The 13,703-nt window shown below is 39.0% G+C and overlaps 1 protein-coding gene across 1 annotated transcript; it reads right to left on the reverse strand.

Moving 5' to 3' along the window:
- Positions 1-3: 3 nt before the first annotated feature.
- SULT1C4 (sulfotransferase family 1C member 4) lies at positions 4-7,321 on the reverse strand. Its single transcript, XM_065741089.1, has 9 exons — positions 7,254-7,321; positions 6,762-6,856; positions 6,122-6,299; positions 4,710-4,847; positions 4,154-4,251; positions 3,703-3,829; positions 2,605-2,699; positions 2,214-2,394; positions 4-2,067 (listed from the first exon to the last, which is right to left on the reverse strand). The coding sequence occupies exons 3-9, from the start codon at positions 6,291-6,293 to the stop codon at positions 1,955-1,957; spliced, it is 924 nt and encodes a 307-aa protein (XP_065597161.1). The 5' UTR covers positions 6,294-6,299; positions 6,762-6,856; positions 7,254-7,321; the 3' UTR covers positions 4-1,954.
- Positions 7,322-13,703: the final 6,382 nt, after the last annotated feature.

A 13,703-nucleotide genomic window follows, 5' to 3' on the forward strand; every position in this document is an offset into this window, starting at 1 on the left:
TCTCTGACCTGCATTACTTTTTATCTGTTTTTCAGAGCAGCTGAATTCCAGTTGGGTGAAGATTTACTTAAAGAAGAGAAACCAGTATGACAGAAGCTTCTGTCACCCTCACCCTGCAGCAGATGCCTTCTGCATTTTGTCCTTCTAATAAACAGAGATTTCAAAAGAGAAGTAAATAGGTCACGTATACAACCTCATAGTATGTTAATAGCTACTGAATTAAGCATGTTTTCCATTTACTGATAGCTCTTATGACCCTGAATGAAGATAAGATTGACAAAGAGCTGACTTGTGTGATTTCTTGGAGTGACCCAAGAGAATAGAAATATGTCAGAGAGTAGGCAACACCTTTTTCTCATACTGGTGACAGAGAAATAGCAAGCTAAGATAATCATGAACAAAAGCTAGAGAAGTCACAGAAACCTCTCCATGCTCATTTTTTAATTTTGGCGCAAGGAGCAGCAGCACCTCTGCCAGATGATTTTCTTTTTTTCTCAGATAGTCAGTTTTCAGAGACATCCTTTCTATGGGAGCAGGAATCCCCTTTGACCTAAAGCCCTCTCAATGCCTGCAATTGCGTGTGTATAGCAAATGCCTACTTTTAGTTCCAGTATTTCCTGCATTTTTAAAGGAAACTTGTTGGGATGAGAGCTGACAATGTAATTTCCACATCTGACGGGAAGCCTTTTGTTTGTTTCCAAACTTGATATTGGTGCCTTTTAAGGAACTACATTCAATTTAGATAGTTGGATACATCTCCAGCTTGTAATGGTCTGTGCATGCTGGCAGTCACTGCTGTTATTAGATCCCTGGAACTTCCATAAGCCAAGGAGAAAATTCCCACAGTAAACATTTTGTGTTGAGCTTTAGAGACGGAGCCAGTATTTTCCTCTAGCTGCTGTAGTGTATGTTGTTTTCCCTCTGACATTCAGGTTGCAAATCCAGTTAAACAGGAGCTCTTCAGGGGCTTTTTGTGTGTTGAACACAATAGCAGCACTTTAAATGTAGAAGTGGATTGGTAATAGTTGTCTGTGATTAAAAGGGCTATGGATTGTTTTAACTAATTTCCTACCAACTGAAGAAATGGCTATAGTTTTGGTGCTAATGCTAAAGCATTATTTGATAGTACTCAGCAAGCCTTATTGCAACTAAAGGTTCTAACTGGGCTGTGGGGAAGGGGAAAATACTCTCAGCACTGGGTTTTGACCTGCTTCATACCAACTTTCAGAATTTTCTGCAAATGTTTGCAGAAATTGGTTCTATTAATTTCAAAAAGACAATGATGACAAAAGCTTGTTGTCTTGATGCAGTAACATCTACTACCTTCACAGCTGGATTGTAGATGAGTAGCTCTCTATAGCCCTGTAACAAGTTTCATCAGGTAATGGGTGCTTGATGTTTTTGGAAATGCTGCTTTCATCTCAATAGCATTTATGATGCTCAGCTTAAAATAAGAAAAATATAAAATGATTCTACATTTCTTTTGCTTTGTTTATTCTTGACCAACATTTAAAATTCTTTATTGTTGTTATTTATCGATTAATATTTATACAATGTGGAAAAACATATAATGTAGGCATTAGCCCACAGCTTTTGCAATCCTTTAACACATTTTTTTTCCTGTTGATAACCTAATTTCTGATTTGAAAATGCTGGTGATATCAACTGCAGTTTAACAAAGACAAACACTCAAAATATCAGAAATAATTTAGCTAATGCTAAAAGTAATTGTGGAAGGGTTGAATGGCAAATATCCAGGGAGGGATTATTTTCTTCAGGGAGGCAAATATATATTTCCACATAGTTTGAACAATCTCATTATAATGAAAAATCAGTAGTGTGTGAAAGAAAGATTTTGAAATCTTAGAGATACTGGCATTTTGTGAAGGAAAAGCAAAATATGGAAAATTGAAAGTGCTGATAGATTGTGAAGAATCACTCCCATTGCTAATAATCACAATTTGGTGTGAAAAACTAGAGAGGTATCAGCCATTTTCTTCTCATAATCTTGATCAAATTTCTTATTCAGAGCCACAGTGAAATAATTTTTCCAGTCCCCGACAGCTCCTATGAAAAGAAATTTTTTAATTTACTATTGTTTCTTGAAGCCCATTAACGATGACTTAATAAAGAAGTGTACTCGAAGAGAAGGATTATTTCAAGGCAGAATGACTACCAAGAAGAGACTTAATAGCAATAATAAACCTCAGTACCTTTTCTCATGAACGGAGAAACTGAGTGATCCATTATTCCTTCAAAATCCTTAGTGTAGTTTGTCATGGGATTGTTCTTCATTACCTCAAATGACGTGTTATATATTATCTTGTTGAGAACCTCCTCATCTAAGTTCTTCTCCAGAAACTTTGAAATCTTCAGAATTTCTCTCTTTGGATTCTGCAGAGAGAAGAAAGTAGGGAGAGAAACAGAGACAAAAAAAAAAAAAAAAAGCAAGGAAATTACAATTGTTATCAAGGTGAAAAGTCAGGTTGTCTGAAGGTTTACAGGTGCAGATGACATTACAGCAGAAATCTGTTGAATATAGATAATATCTACAGAACTTCCAGATCTTAAGCAGAGCTCTATAAACGCACATTCAGGCTTTACCTCTTTCATATCTTCATAGAAGAGGTAGAGAATACGGTGCTTGTCTTTTGCCTTCCACCATCCTTTTACATGGTCATACCAGGAACCCCAGAGCACTGAAAAAGGAGTAACAGCAGCAGCAAATATAAATATCCAGTATTATCTTGAAGTATCCTTGTCTCTCACACATTTCCTCCATGACTAGTGTTGACGTATTTTCCTATCTTTTAAGCTGGTTTTGAATCACTACCAATGTACCCTGCTGGTTGTTGGACTATATGGACAACAAAGGTCCCTTTCAGCCTGTATTACTCTATGTTCCTAACTGGTTTAACTATTTGGCATGCTATCAGAAGTGCCTGTTTCTCTCCAATAAGTACTGACATGATTGGCTTGGACAGGGGTTGCTATGCTCTAAACAACTGCACTGGTGTAGAAAGATGTTCCAACACAAGACACAAAGTCTCAGTTAGGCACGAGACTTTCACACTGGTCCAGACATTGGTGTTTCTAGGCCTACATACTTACAAAAAATGACCTATGTGAACTTTACTGACCAAAACTGAAGACTGTCATCCACATGAACAGTTTTTTTTTTTTTTTTTTTCTTGGATATGATGACGTATTTTAGAAGAGGAGGAATCAGTTTGTGGTGTTGCCTGTCCTTAGCTAGAAAATTGACTTTGTTCAAATGCCTGGTTTTTAGACTGGTTAATTTAAGTAAAAGGACTCCCCTGGCTCAAATTCATACCACACAATCTATACTTAATTAAGCTTTGCTCTCTTGTGTGTCATGCTAGAATACAGCCACTGAGCTGCTGCATCTTCCCAGCTGGCTTCTTTTAAACTCGCAGAGAGAAACCTAAAAATCATTATGTGTGGTTTTGAAAGATAATGGAGTAAAGAGCAGCATTTCTTTTCTCCTCCAAATGTTCATGTAAAGATGTGATTCATCTTTTAAGGTACTATAAAAACCTTTGAATGAAGACAAACAACTTTTTAAACACCTTCAGTGGATATTCCTCCAGAGTGTTAGCATTGAATTTCAAAACAGATATTCAGCTATTGGGTATTTTTAAATGAAAAAAATCTCTTATACAACTGATCGCAGCTCATCACCTTCTCCATTCATGAATTTCTCTGTGAACTCCTCAATGGTTCCTGGATCAGGCAACGCCTTATTCATTCTGTGAAAATGGTAGTATGACACGAGGTTGTCTTTTGCATTTCTTGCCACATAGATGATCTTCATCGGAGGTGAAAATGAGAAAGAGAGAGAAAATACATGCTTAAACATGCTTCTATGGATATTGAGCCTCACCTGGTGTTTTCTCTTGGAGCCTGAGTAACAAAGGCTGAAGGGATTTTGCTTTGAAATTGACATTCTCTGATATCTAACTCAGGTAACTCATCCATCACTTCTTTAGTTTCACACAGACTTTGTGCAATAAGGGTGAGATTAGCTGGGGAGACCTTTAGTTTTCACAAAGGTTCTGGAAACCATATGCAGTCCACATTTATTGCTCTCTTTCCATGAGAAGTAGAGAGATTCCTACCTTTTCAACCTTACCTTGCAGTTTTGTTCCCAGAAGGAGGGAGGCAAAAGCTGCACAGGGAGATGAGTTTTCATTGTTCGTGGAGAAGGCATAGCTTCAGCTAACTTCAGGCCTGTAGAATGAGTTTTTATGAGAATTGACCTGGTTTCTTTTCTGCTAGCGCTTCTTTGCTATAGAAATTTTGATGGTGACCTTTTAGAAGGTCACCTAACAATGATTGTTCATCTCCACAGCAACTACACAGAACCTAGAGAACATTACATGAGCACCATCCGTACTTCTGAAGTAATCTTTGCTCATGTAATTTTACTTATGTTTTGAGGACATCTGCTGCTGACTTCGGTACTGTGGAGTATGACACACAGCTTTCAGAGGCACTCCGTCAGTAGGGTGTGTGCCGTATCTGCCAGTCTTGTATCGGCTTGTGTAGCACTTGATGCTTATGGTAAAACAACCTGCAGCCTTGATGTGGCACACAGTGCAGTGGCAAAGATATTATGTGGCATCAATTGTGGATGCTTGTTTTATTTCACTTCATTTAAAATGCAAATCTATTTGTGTGATATTCACCTGAGTAGGCAAGAGGTGAAGAACCTGGGATATACCACTCAAGGAAAGGTTGGCGTTGGTAAGTACTGGCACGTCGACACTTCTCAATGTCTCCATTTTGTTGAATCATATCCACTATTTCCTGTGTCCACGTGGTACCTGAAAATGTCAGTGCTTAGTTGTTTCCCCTAGGGAGAGCTGAGTCTCTTCTGCTAGGAAATTGAAAGGATGGAATCCATGTCAAAAGAGGAAGGAACAGCATAGAGCATGATTGAAAGAAAAAAACAGAAAGGGAGGATAACGGAGGAAAAATGCATAATTAGGAATTAAAAGGTGATTTCTAAAGCATAGTTTCAGGGATTCTGTTTTTGAAAAGTTTTTTCTTTCTAACAGAAACACCTTCCACTGCCATTTGGAGATAAACAGATGGTTTAGAGACTGTGTCATTTGAAAAGAAGAATGAAACTCCCATATCCCAACTTCCACATTTTCACAACAATGTAACTATTTCAATTCTTTTTTTTTTCATCCTCAATTTGAATGAAAAACATTAAATATGTGAACTTTGAGTGAGTAAAAATTTCATACAGTTTGACAATATTAAAAAGTTGCAGTATTTTCAGTGTTCCCATGTGAAATGCTTTAAGGAAGGTCATTACAACATTTTATTTCATCTGCTTGAGCTAATGCAACATCCTGTGAGAGATGCAGAGTTTTGTCTGTCATGTGCCTCTTTACCCTTGTAGCTGTGGTCATGAGGTTAACCACATCTCTTCCCAGGTACTGTAATAGATTAGCTAGAGAAGTAGGTAAGGGATAACCTGGAAAGTAATATGAACAGGAAATTCAGCCACTAATATGATGCTTGAACTGTGTGGATCTGTGAGATACAATATAATGTACTCCAAGAGTTTAAGTTTAAACTCAAGTTTAATTAAAATCTACTCCTAACTTTATTTCTTTTCAATTCTATGGCTGAGATAATTTAAACCAAGCAGACTAATATAACATCCTTTTAGTTAAAGTAGACTAGAACTAAGTAAAAACTTTCAACAGCATCTTTTTTCTACCTTCAAAAATAAATAGTATAGTTTCTATTATTTCTCAATAAACAGTGATTTTTCACTAGGCTTTGTTAAATAACTCTCTGCTGATGGAAAAGCTCTACAGTACATTAGTATCTATGTGTGTAGTCTAAATAAAAGGAAACGTGTGAGAAATCAGACTTTGATCATTTGAACTTTAATAGTAACTGTTATTTCTGCCAAAGGAGTCAAAAATTGCTCACCATAGCTAACAGAGCTTCATGTCTTTAAAATGTAAGTCAATTTTGGGACTAAACAAATATCAACCACAACAGAAAAACAAAATTCTCAATTCCAATAGCGAGCACTATTCCAGACTTTTCTGTTTTATTTTCTATGCACACAAACCTGCTTTTGCATATGTTGCAATGAGCAGATCATCGGGTCTGGCTTTGAAGTTCCATAATTGATCCCATATGGCACATAATGTTTCCATGACAGGAATACCTTGCACTTCACCCAATTCAGGTCGGAAAATATTATCTTCCAGACTCAAATTTGTCATTTTATCCAGGGCCATCTTGTCCTGTGTGAGGAACGAAAGGCTTGAAAATTGACGTGTTTGCAAAATTGACTCACCCAACCTCAAGGTCCCTTTCCATATCCTCTGATTTACTTGCCTGTATTTCAAGCTCTCTGAGTCCATATTTAGGCTCCTTAAAGGTGGATGTAATTTGAAGAAAAGCTTGGCATATTGCTGTTAATAATTCTCAGCATCTTTAAAAACTACTCAATTTTCTCAGATACAAAAAGATACTAAAAAACCCTCCAAAATTATTTCCATCTTCAAATATTTTAGAAAATATATTTATGTAAAACTGACCGTAAGTGTGACCTTTGACAGGCAAGAAAGAGTAATCAAAGATGAGATTCAAAAGGGAACAGAGCCTAAAACCTCTCACTGAAGTCAGCACATAGGACCCAACCCTTTGTTCTTATAGAAAATAAACAGACTTTCCTGATAACACCCTAGGGGCCTGATACTCACAAAAAATATGTGCAGAACTTGTCTGGTCTGTGGCTCGTTCAGGGAGTCTTTCACTCTTTTTTGCTGAATATTGGATTTTGTTGCCAATAAAAAACCTGGAACAGATAGATGATTAACTAAAGGCTGTTACACATTAATTATTTAAATCAACACAGTTGAATCTGCTGCCCATCCTGCAGCTTTGCTTAAAGTAATTACAGATTTCTGTATTCCTCTTGAGGAATAGATAAATAAAATTCAGAGTTCCAGAATCTGATGGGAGGAAATTTCTGCTTAATGTGAGGCTACAGAAATAATCTCAATTACAAATAGGAGTTAGAAAGGATAAAAGACAGATTTCAATTTAAACAGCAAACATTGTCAAAATATTTCCTTTAGTTTCTGTGTTTACTCACACATGTTTTCACACAGATTCTGTTGAACAGAGCAAGAAGTTCGCTGGTGGCTGGGCTCTGACCCAAGAAATTAAAAGAGAGAGAGAAAGAAACTTACAAGAGAAGTTTTCATGCTTGAATGTCTTCAGTCATAGATCGTATCAATGACAGTGTAACTGCTCAGATCTTCAGACAGATGTAGAACGAAAACTTGGGTGGAGTTTCTATCCCTCCTATGAGAGCAAAACAGGAAACACAGAAGCAGCCAACAACTGAAGAGCTTTTCTGCCTTGGTTAATGAACTCCTTTTTAATCCCATCATGGAAAACTACTTTGAATTCTCATCTGAAGTATGATTCTTTGCTGAAAACAACTGTAGATGTTGACCAGTACCTCCAGAAAGATTATTTTAACTTGTCTGCATTGTTGTCAGTAGTCATGAAATGATTCAGTTTCTTTGTAATATTTAATCTAAGTTGCCAGAACAGATTATTTGCTATTAACATCTAAGATCAATGGGACTGAATGAATTGGTTTCATTTTCATGATACTTATTTAATAGAAGTCAAAGGATATGTCTTATTGATGAGGCTAGCCATTTTTGCTCTAGAGTACTTTCCAGCAGGCTCACTTCTCAACTAGTATGGCATTGCAGGGTTTGGGTAATATGAGGTAATGTTTCTTTCTAAAATTTAAGTTTCTGCCTATCCTTGTATGAGGTGCTGTGATAGATAATGATGTGCCCTACATGAGTCACAAAAAGCATAGTAATACTGGCTGACAAAAGTGGGATAATGACACTTCTACATCTGGTTCTCAAATACTGCAGTCAGATGTTTGAATGCATCAGAAAAAGTTATGCTTTTCCTGAGGCAAAATGTAGGTTACGCCAGCTGAACTCAAGAAAGTTTGGATGGATTGTATTCATAAGGCAAAATTATTATGACGCAGCATTGCTATCAGGTCCTGCTTCTGTTTTCCACTGAAGGCATGCAATCACTCTGAATCCTCAAAACTGCTTGGTTATCATTTGGATGGCCTGACGACATTTGTGTCTGAAATTGCTTTATTTCTGTTTCCATTTTAAAAGATATTTCACATGTCCAAATAGAATGAGGATATGGCCAGCCTTGCACAGTCCAACCCTTTTATGGAGGGCTAATCAGCATTCTACCCCTTGGTCCACATGCAGTTTGTATTTCTCAGAAATTATATAGGTTATGTTATATGTTATATTAGTAATGTGGACACTGTACAAAGCCCAACAGAGCTAACATGAACTGTTCTGGATCAGTGATGCATATATTCATAGAATCACAGAATGGTGTGGATTGGAAGGGACGTTAAAGACCATTTAGTTCCAACCTCCCTTCCACAGGCAGAAACATATTCTAGTAAACCAGTTTGCTCAAAGGCCCATCCAACCTGGCCTTGAACTTCTAGGGATTCACACCTTCTCTGGGCATCCTGTGTCAATACTTCACTGCACTCATCATTAAGAATTTCTTTCTTATATCTAATCAAAATCACCCTTCTCTTAGTTTAAAGTCATTATGTCTTGTTCTATCACAACACTTCCTGATATAGAATCCCTCCCCATCTTTCCTGTAGGCCCCTTTTAAATTTTTAAAGGTTGCAACGGTGTCTCCCCAAATTCTTCTCTTCTTCAGACTTAACAACTGCAGCTCCCTCAGCCTGTCTTCATAGTATAGGTGCTCTCACCCTCTGATCATCCTCATGGCCTCCGCTGGGCTCTCTTCAACAGGTCCATGTTCTTATGCTGGAGCTCCCAGAGCTGAATGTAGTACCCCAGATGGGATGACCTGCTGGTCATTCTTCCTTTGATCCAGCTCAGGATATGAATGACTTTCTGGGCTGCATGCACAAATTGCTGGCTCACACTGAGCTTTTCATTTACTACTACCCCCCAAGTAAGGCTGTTCTTCACCCATTTCCCACTCACCCTGTATTTGTGATTGGCAATTTCCTGATCCAGTTGCAGGACTTTGCACTTGGCACTGTTGAACTGTGTGAGATTTGCGTGGGCCCACCTCTCAAACTTGCCAAGGTCTCTCAGGATGACATCCCTTCCCTCTAGTGTATTGACTGCACCACACAGCTTGGTGTCATACGCACACTGATTGAGGGTACATTCAATCTCACTGCCCACAAGTATGTTAAATAGCACTGGCCGCAGTACCAGCTCCTGATAAATGATATTTGACAGTGGTTTCCACATGGACACCAAGCCACTGACTGTCAGTGTGACAGTTCATCCAATTCCTCATTTATGGAGTGATCTATCCATCAGATCCATATCTCTGCAGTTTGGATTCAAGGATGTCATGTGGAACAGTGTTAAATGCTTTGTGCAAGTCCAGGTAGAATCACAGAATCATAGAATAACCAAGGTTGGAAAAGACCTCTAAGATCATCCAGTGCAATGGTCTATATATCACCAGTATTTCCCACTAAGCCACGTCTCCCAGTACAATATCTAAAGTTTCTTGAACACCTCCACGGATGGTCACCCCACCGCCTCCCTTAGCAGCCTGTGCCAGTACCAGACCATTCTTTTGGAGAAGTATTTCCTAACATCCAACCTGTATCTCCCCTGGTGCAACTTGAGGCCATTCGCTCTCATCCTATCACTAGTTACATGGGATAATAGGCTCCCACCTCACCACAACCTCTCTTCAGGACATTGTAGAATATGATAAGGTCACCCCTGAGCCTCCTTTTCTTCAGATTAAACAAACCCATATCCCTCAGTCGCTTCTTGTAAGTCTTGTGCTCCAGACCCCTCACCAGCTTTGTTGCCCTTCTCTGGATATGCTCCGTGGTCTCAATGTCTTTCTGGTAGTGAGGGGCCCAAAACTGAACACAGTACTTGAGGTATGGCCTCACCAGGGCTGAGTACAGAGGGATGATCACTTCCCTGCCTTTGCTGGCAACATTTTCTGACATAAGCCAGGACACCCTCTGTTCCATTTGCTCTATGCGGTCTTCCAGCCAGATAGATGTAAATTCCCTTATCCATTAGTGCTGTAACCGCATTGCAGAAGACAATCACATTTGTTAAGTGCCCTTAGTGATGCATGTTGGCTGTTACCAATCCCCTCTGTTTTCCATATGCCTTAGCGTAGTTTCCTGGTGACTCTGTCCCACAGTCTTGCCAAGCAAAGAGGTGATACCGACTGGCCTGTAGCTTCTCAGGTCTACCTCTTATCTGATTTAAAAAATGGGGCACCTTTTCTCCTCCAGGACTTTATCATATTGTACTCTAGCAAGCATAACCCAGAGGAGACCAAAATCTGCTCTCCTGAGGTTCGGGATAGTGAGTTTGCTGTGTGGACTCCTCGCAGCCCTAGTGATCTTAAACTCCACTTTTTCACAGCCACTGCAGCAAAGGCTGCTCTTGAGCTTCACATACCTCAGCAGCCTCTTGCTGGTGATGAGGACCAGCAAAGCATGGCTCCTTGTTGAGTTCTAAATCACTTGGAGAAGGAATTCATAATCAAAACCGCCTCAGTTTTAGCTAGGACTGGGTTGACTTTCTTCATGTGTGGTATGATATTGTGTTCTTGCTATAGGAGAGAAACAGCGTTGATTACACACCAATGTTCTAGTTGTTACTGAGCAGTACTGTACAGAACCGAGGACATTTCAGCTTCTTGTACTGCCCTGCCAGCAAGAGGGCTGGGGGGCACAAGGAGCTGGCAGGGGACAGAATCAGGACAGATGACTTAAACTGGCCAAAGGGATATTCCATACCATATGACATCATATGAAAAACCTATAAATCAGCCAGGGGAACAGATGCTGCTCAGGGGCTGTCAGGGGATTGGTTGGCAGATGTTAAGTAATTGCTTTGTGTATCACTTGGTTTGCAAATATACATCATAAGTTCATAAGTTCATAAGGTTGGAAAGGACCTATAAGATCATCTAGTCCAACCATCCTCCTATCACTATCTCTACCCAACTACTAAATTAAGTCCTTTAGCACCTCATCTAAACGCTTCTTGAACAGCGCTAGGGATGGTGCCTCAACCACCTCCCTAGGCAGGCCATTCCAGTGCCTGACCACTCTTTCAGAAAAGAAATGCTTCCTCAGGTCTAATAATTATTGTTACTGTTATTTCTCTCTTCCTTTTCTTTCTTAGTAAATTTTTTTTATCTCAACCAGTTCTCTCCCCAGCCCTCTGGGAGTGGGTAGTGAGTTGAACAGCTGTGTGACATTTAACTGTTTGCTGGTGAAGCTGACTTACTCAGTGTAAGGATTTACATAGGCTCCAAGTACAGGAGAGTACATAGCAAAGCTATGCAGGTGAAGATAAAAGAAAAAAGAAGAGGAGTGCAAGCAGAATGAGGCAAGTAGGGCAGATGTGCAAATGTGAGAGAGTAAGGGAAGGAGAGGAACAAGGTGATGAGTTTTCCAGTGCAAGTCACAGTAGAGAGTTAGTGAGTTCCCACCAAGGAGCTGGAGGAGGTAATGAATTGGCAGTATTCTCCGTACAGTTTCAAGAAAGTTTTCCAAAGTATCAGGAAATAAGCAAAGAAACCAAAGAAGCTTCCTGACTGGCTTTCAGTCAACTACTTCATTATTTTCTGTACCTGACAAAATGGTTTTGATCTGAAGGTCATCTGCACTAGAACTAACAAACAAGACAGAACAAGCACAGAATACAGTTGAAGTATAATGCTTCTTTTTCTGTTTCTCACATTATTCTTTTATGGATATCATTCTCAAGTTTTGTAATCCTGCTTTTTTTCTCTCTGTATGAGCCCATACGGATTTTGCTCATCTTTCTCACACCTGTATCTGAGGGCTCATTTGTTACTTCGAAATGGCATTCATGCCTCTTTTAGTTAATGCACCTATCTTGATCATGAAGTAATCTCCAAAGTAAAACAGCTGAATTTGCTGCCTGAACAAAGAAAAGCCCAAGAGCTCCTTATCATGTGGTTTTCCTTTATTGCAGCTGTGAATCTGGAGCCTATGAACAGCACACTGAAACAGATAAGCTCAAATCAGGTCAAAAATCTCTACCTGCAGCTTTAAAACTGCTTTCATAGTAGGCAATGGGTGATAGATTAACCCTTTGGTGGAGCAGGGAGTTGAGGGGGGGAAAAAAAACAGACCAAGGGTATAATGTTTCTATATTAGGATCATGGCTTTAATGGGCCATTCCAAGAAGATACCAAGCTCTGCCTGTAAAGTGCTTCCTCCAGGTTTTCACTGGCCTTTTCCAGAGTAAAAACTGCTGTCAAATGTTACCTCTATTAACCACACTGGATTAATTTTATTTTAGCCTGGCTGAAAGTGTTTAGATCTTTACCTTGGAATCAAAAGCTGCAGGCTGTTCATCAGAAATGGTAGTGAGAGGAGGATGCAGAGTTACTCACAGGTAATCGTGAACGAGGAATGTGCTGGGCTGCCTTTGGAACTATTCTTGCCATAGTGTCACTGTGAATGAAGTTAGGGTAGTTCACATTACTTTTTGTAGTCACTGAGCATTCACAGAGCCCAGAAATCTGTATCTAATACCCTTTAAAGGGAGCACAGAGGGAGATGAGAGACCTTTATCTTAGTTTTCTCTTCATCTCCCTTTTTTTTAAAATCTACATACTGTAAGTCAGCAAGTTCTCATTTGTTACCATGGGTTAAATATGTATGAATCTCTCACTTAGTTCTAGGTTAAAATTATCTTTTCAGCACATATAACAGCTGCAGAGATATTCAGTAATACAATTGCATAGGATAACTAACTTCCTTCTGTGGCTGCTCACAGAACTTGACTACCCCCACTTTTCATTGGTCTGAGGATTCACCTTCATCTTGGCACACTGACACTGGAGTTGTTTCAGGGATAAGGGGTCATTTGCACCATATTCTTACATCTATCCAGTAGGAAGGATTTTAGCTTGATGTGAACTGAAAAGCAGAAGCATATGGCCTGGAAGCCCATATCTGTTTGGCTGACCCAGGACTCCATTAGTACATGCTGCTGCGCCTTGTGGTGTTCCACACCTGCTCTGTGCTGCCCTTGATATTAGCATCACATAATACAAGCAGAGACATCAGTATATTAATGACTAGAACATCTGAAAGAAATGAAGTAGATGAATAAAGACAGTTTCTTTTGTTAGCACCCCAGAGGTTGAGCCCATGATATTTTTTGCTCTTCTTCCAGTGAAGTGTGCTTTAAAAATCTCTTCTTTCACTCCTATTGGATTCATTGGTCTATGTATGTATGCATGTACATATGTATGTATCTATAAATATATATCACTCAGATATAGTTATGGTATAGGTTTTGTAGCTTGAAAAAAATGGAAAAGGATTATCCATAAAATGAAATAGAAACTGAAAACCTATCTGAAGCTTTTATTTATTTTTAACAATAATTAGTAGAACTAATGATCTTACTGAAGTAGAACAAGCAGAACTTATTGAAGACAGTTCTGTGACTGGATTTCTAGAAATAGATTTTTTTCATTAAATAATGGAATTCCCTATCATTTCTGTAAAGCTCTTTTTAAGATACTGTCCTTGCAATGAGTTA

Source organism: Cyrtonyx montezumae, unplaced genomic scaffold (genome assembly GCF_038088225.1).
Source record: "Cyrtonyx montezumae isolate F1298 unplaced genomic scaffold, pur_monq_1.0 scaffold_3, whole genome shotgun sequence".
Taxonomy (NCBI): domain Eukaryota; kingdom Metazoa; phylum Chordata; class Aves; order Galliformes; family Odontophoridae; genus Cyrtonyx; species Cyrtonyx montezumae.

Bases quoted from the DNA above. Each gene is read 5' to 3' on its own strand.
- SULT1C4 (XM_065741089.1), bottom strand. From the start codon at position 6,293: ATGGCCCTGGATAAAATGACAAATTTGAGTCTGGAAGATAATATTTTC. The intron at 2,700-3,702 runs GTGATGAGCTGC...CTCCTTTTTCAG, and splicing joins GAAATTCATGAATGGAGAAG to TGCTCTGGGGTTCCTGGTAT. The intron at 2,395-2,604 runs GTAAAGCCTGAA...TTCTCTCTGCAG, and splicing joins TCTATGAAGATATGAAAGAG to AATCCAAAGAGAGAAATTCT.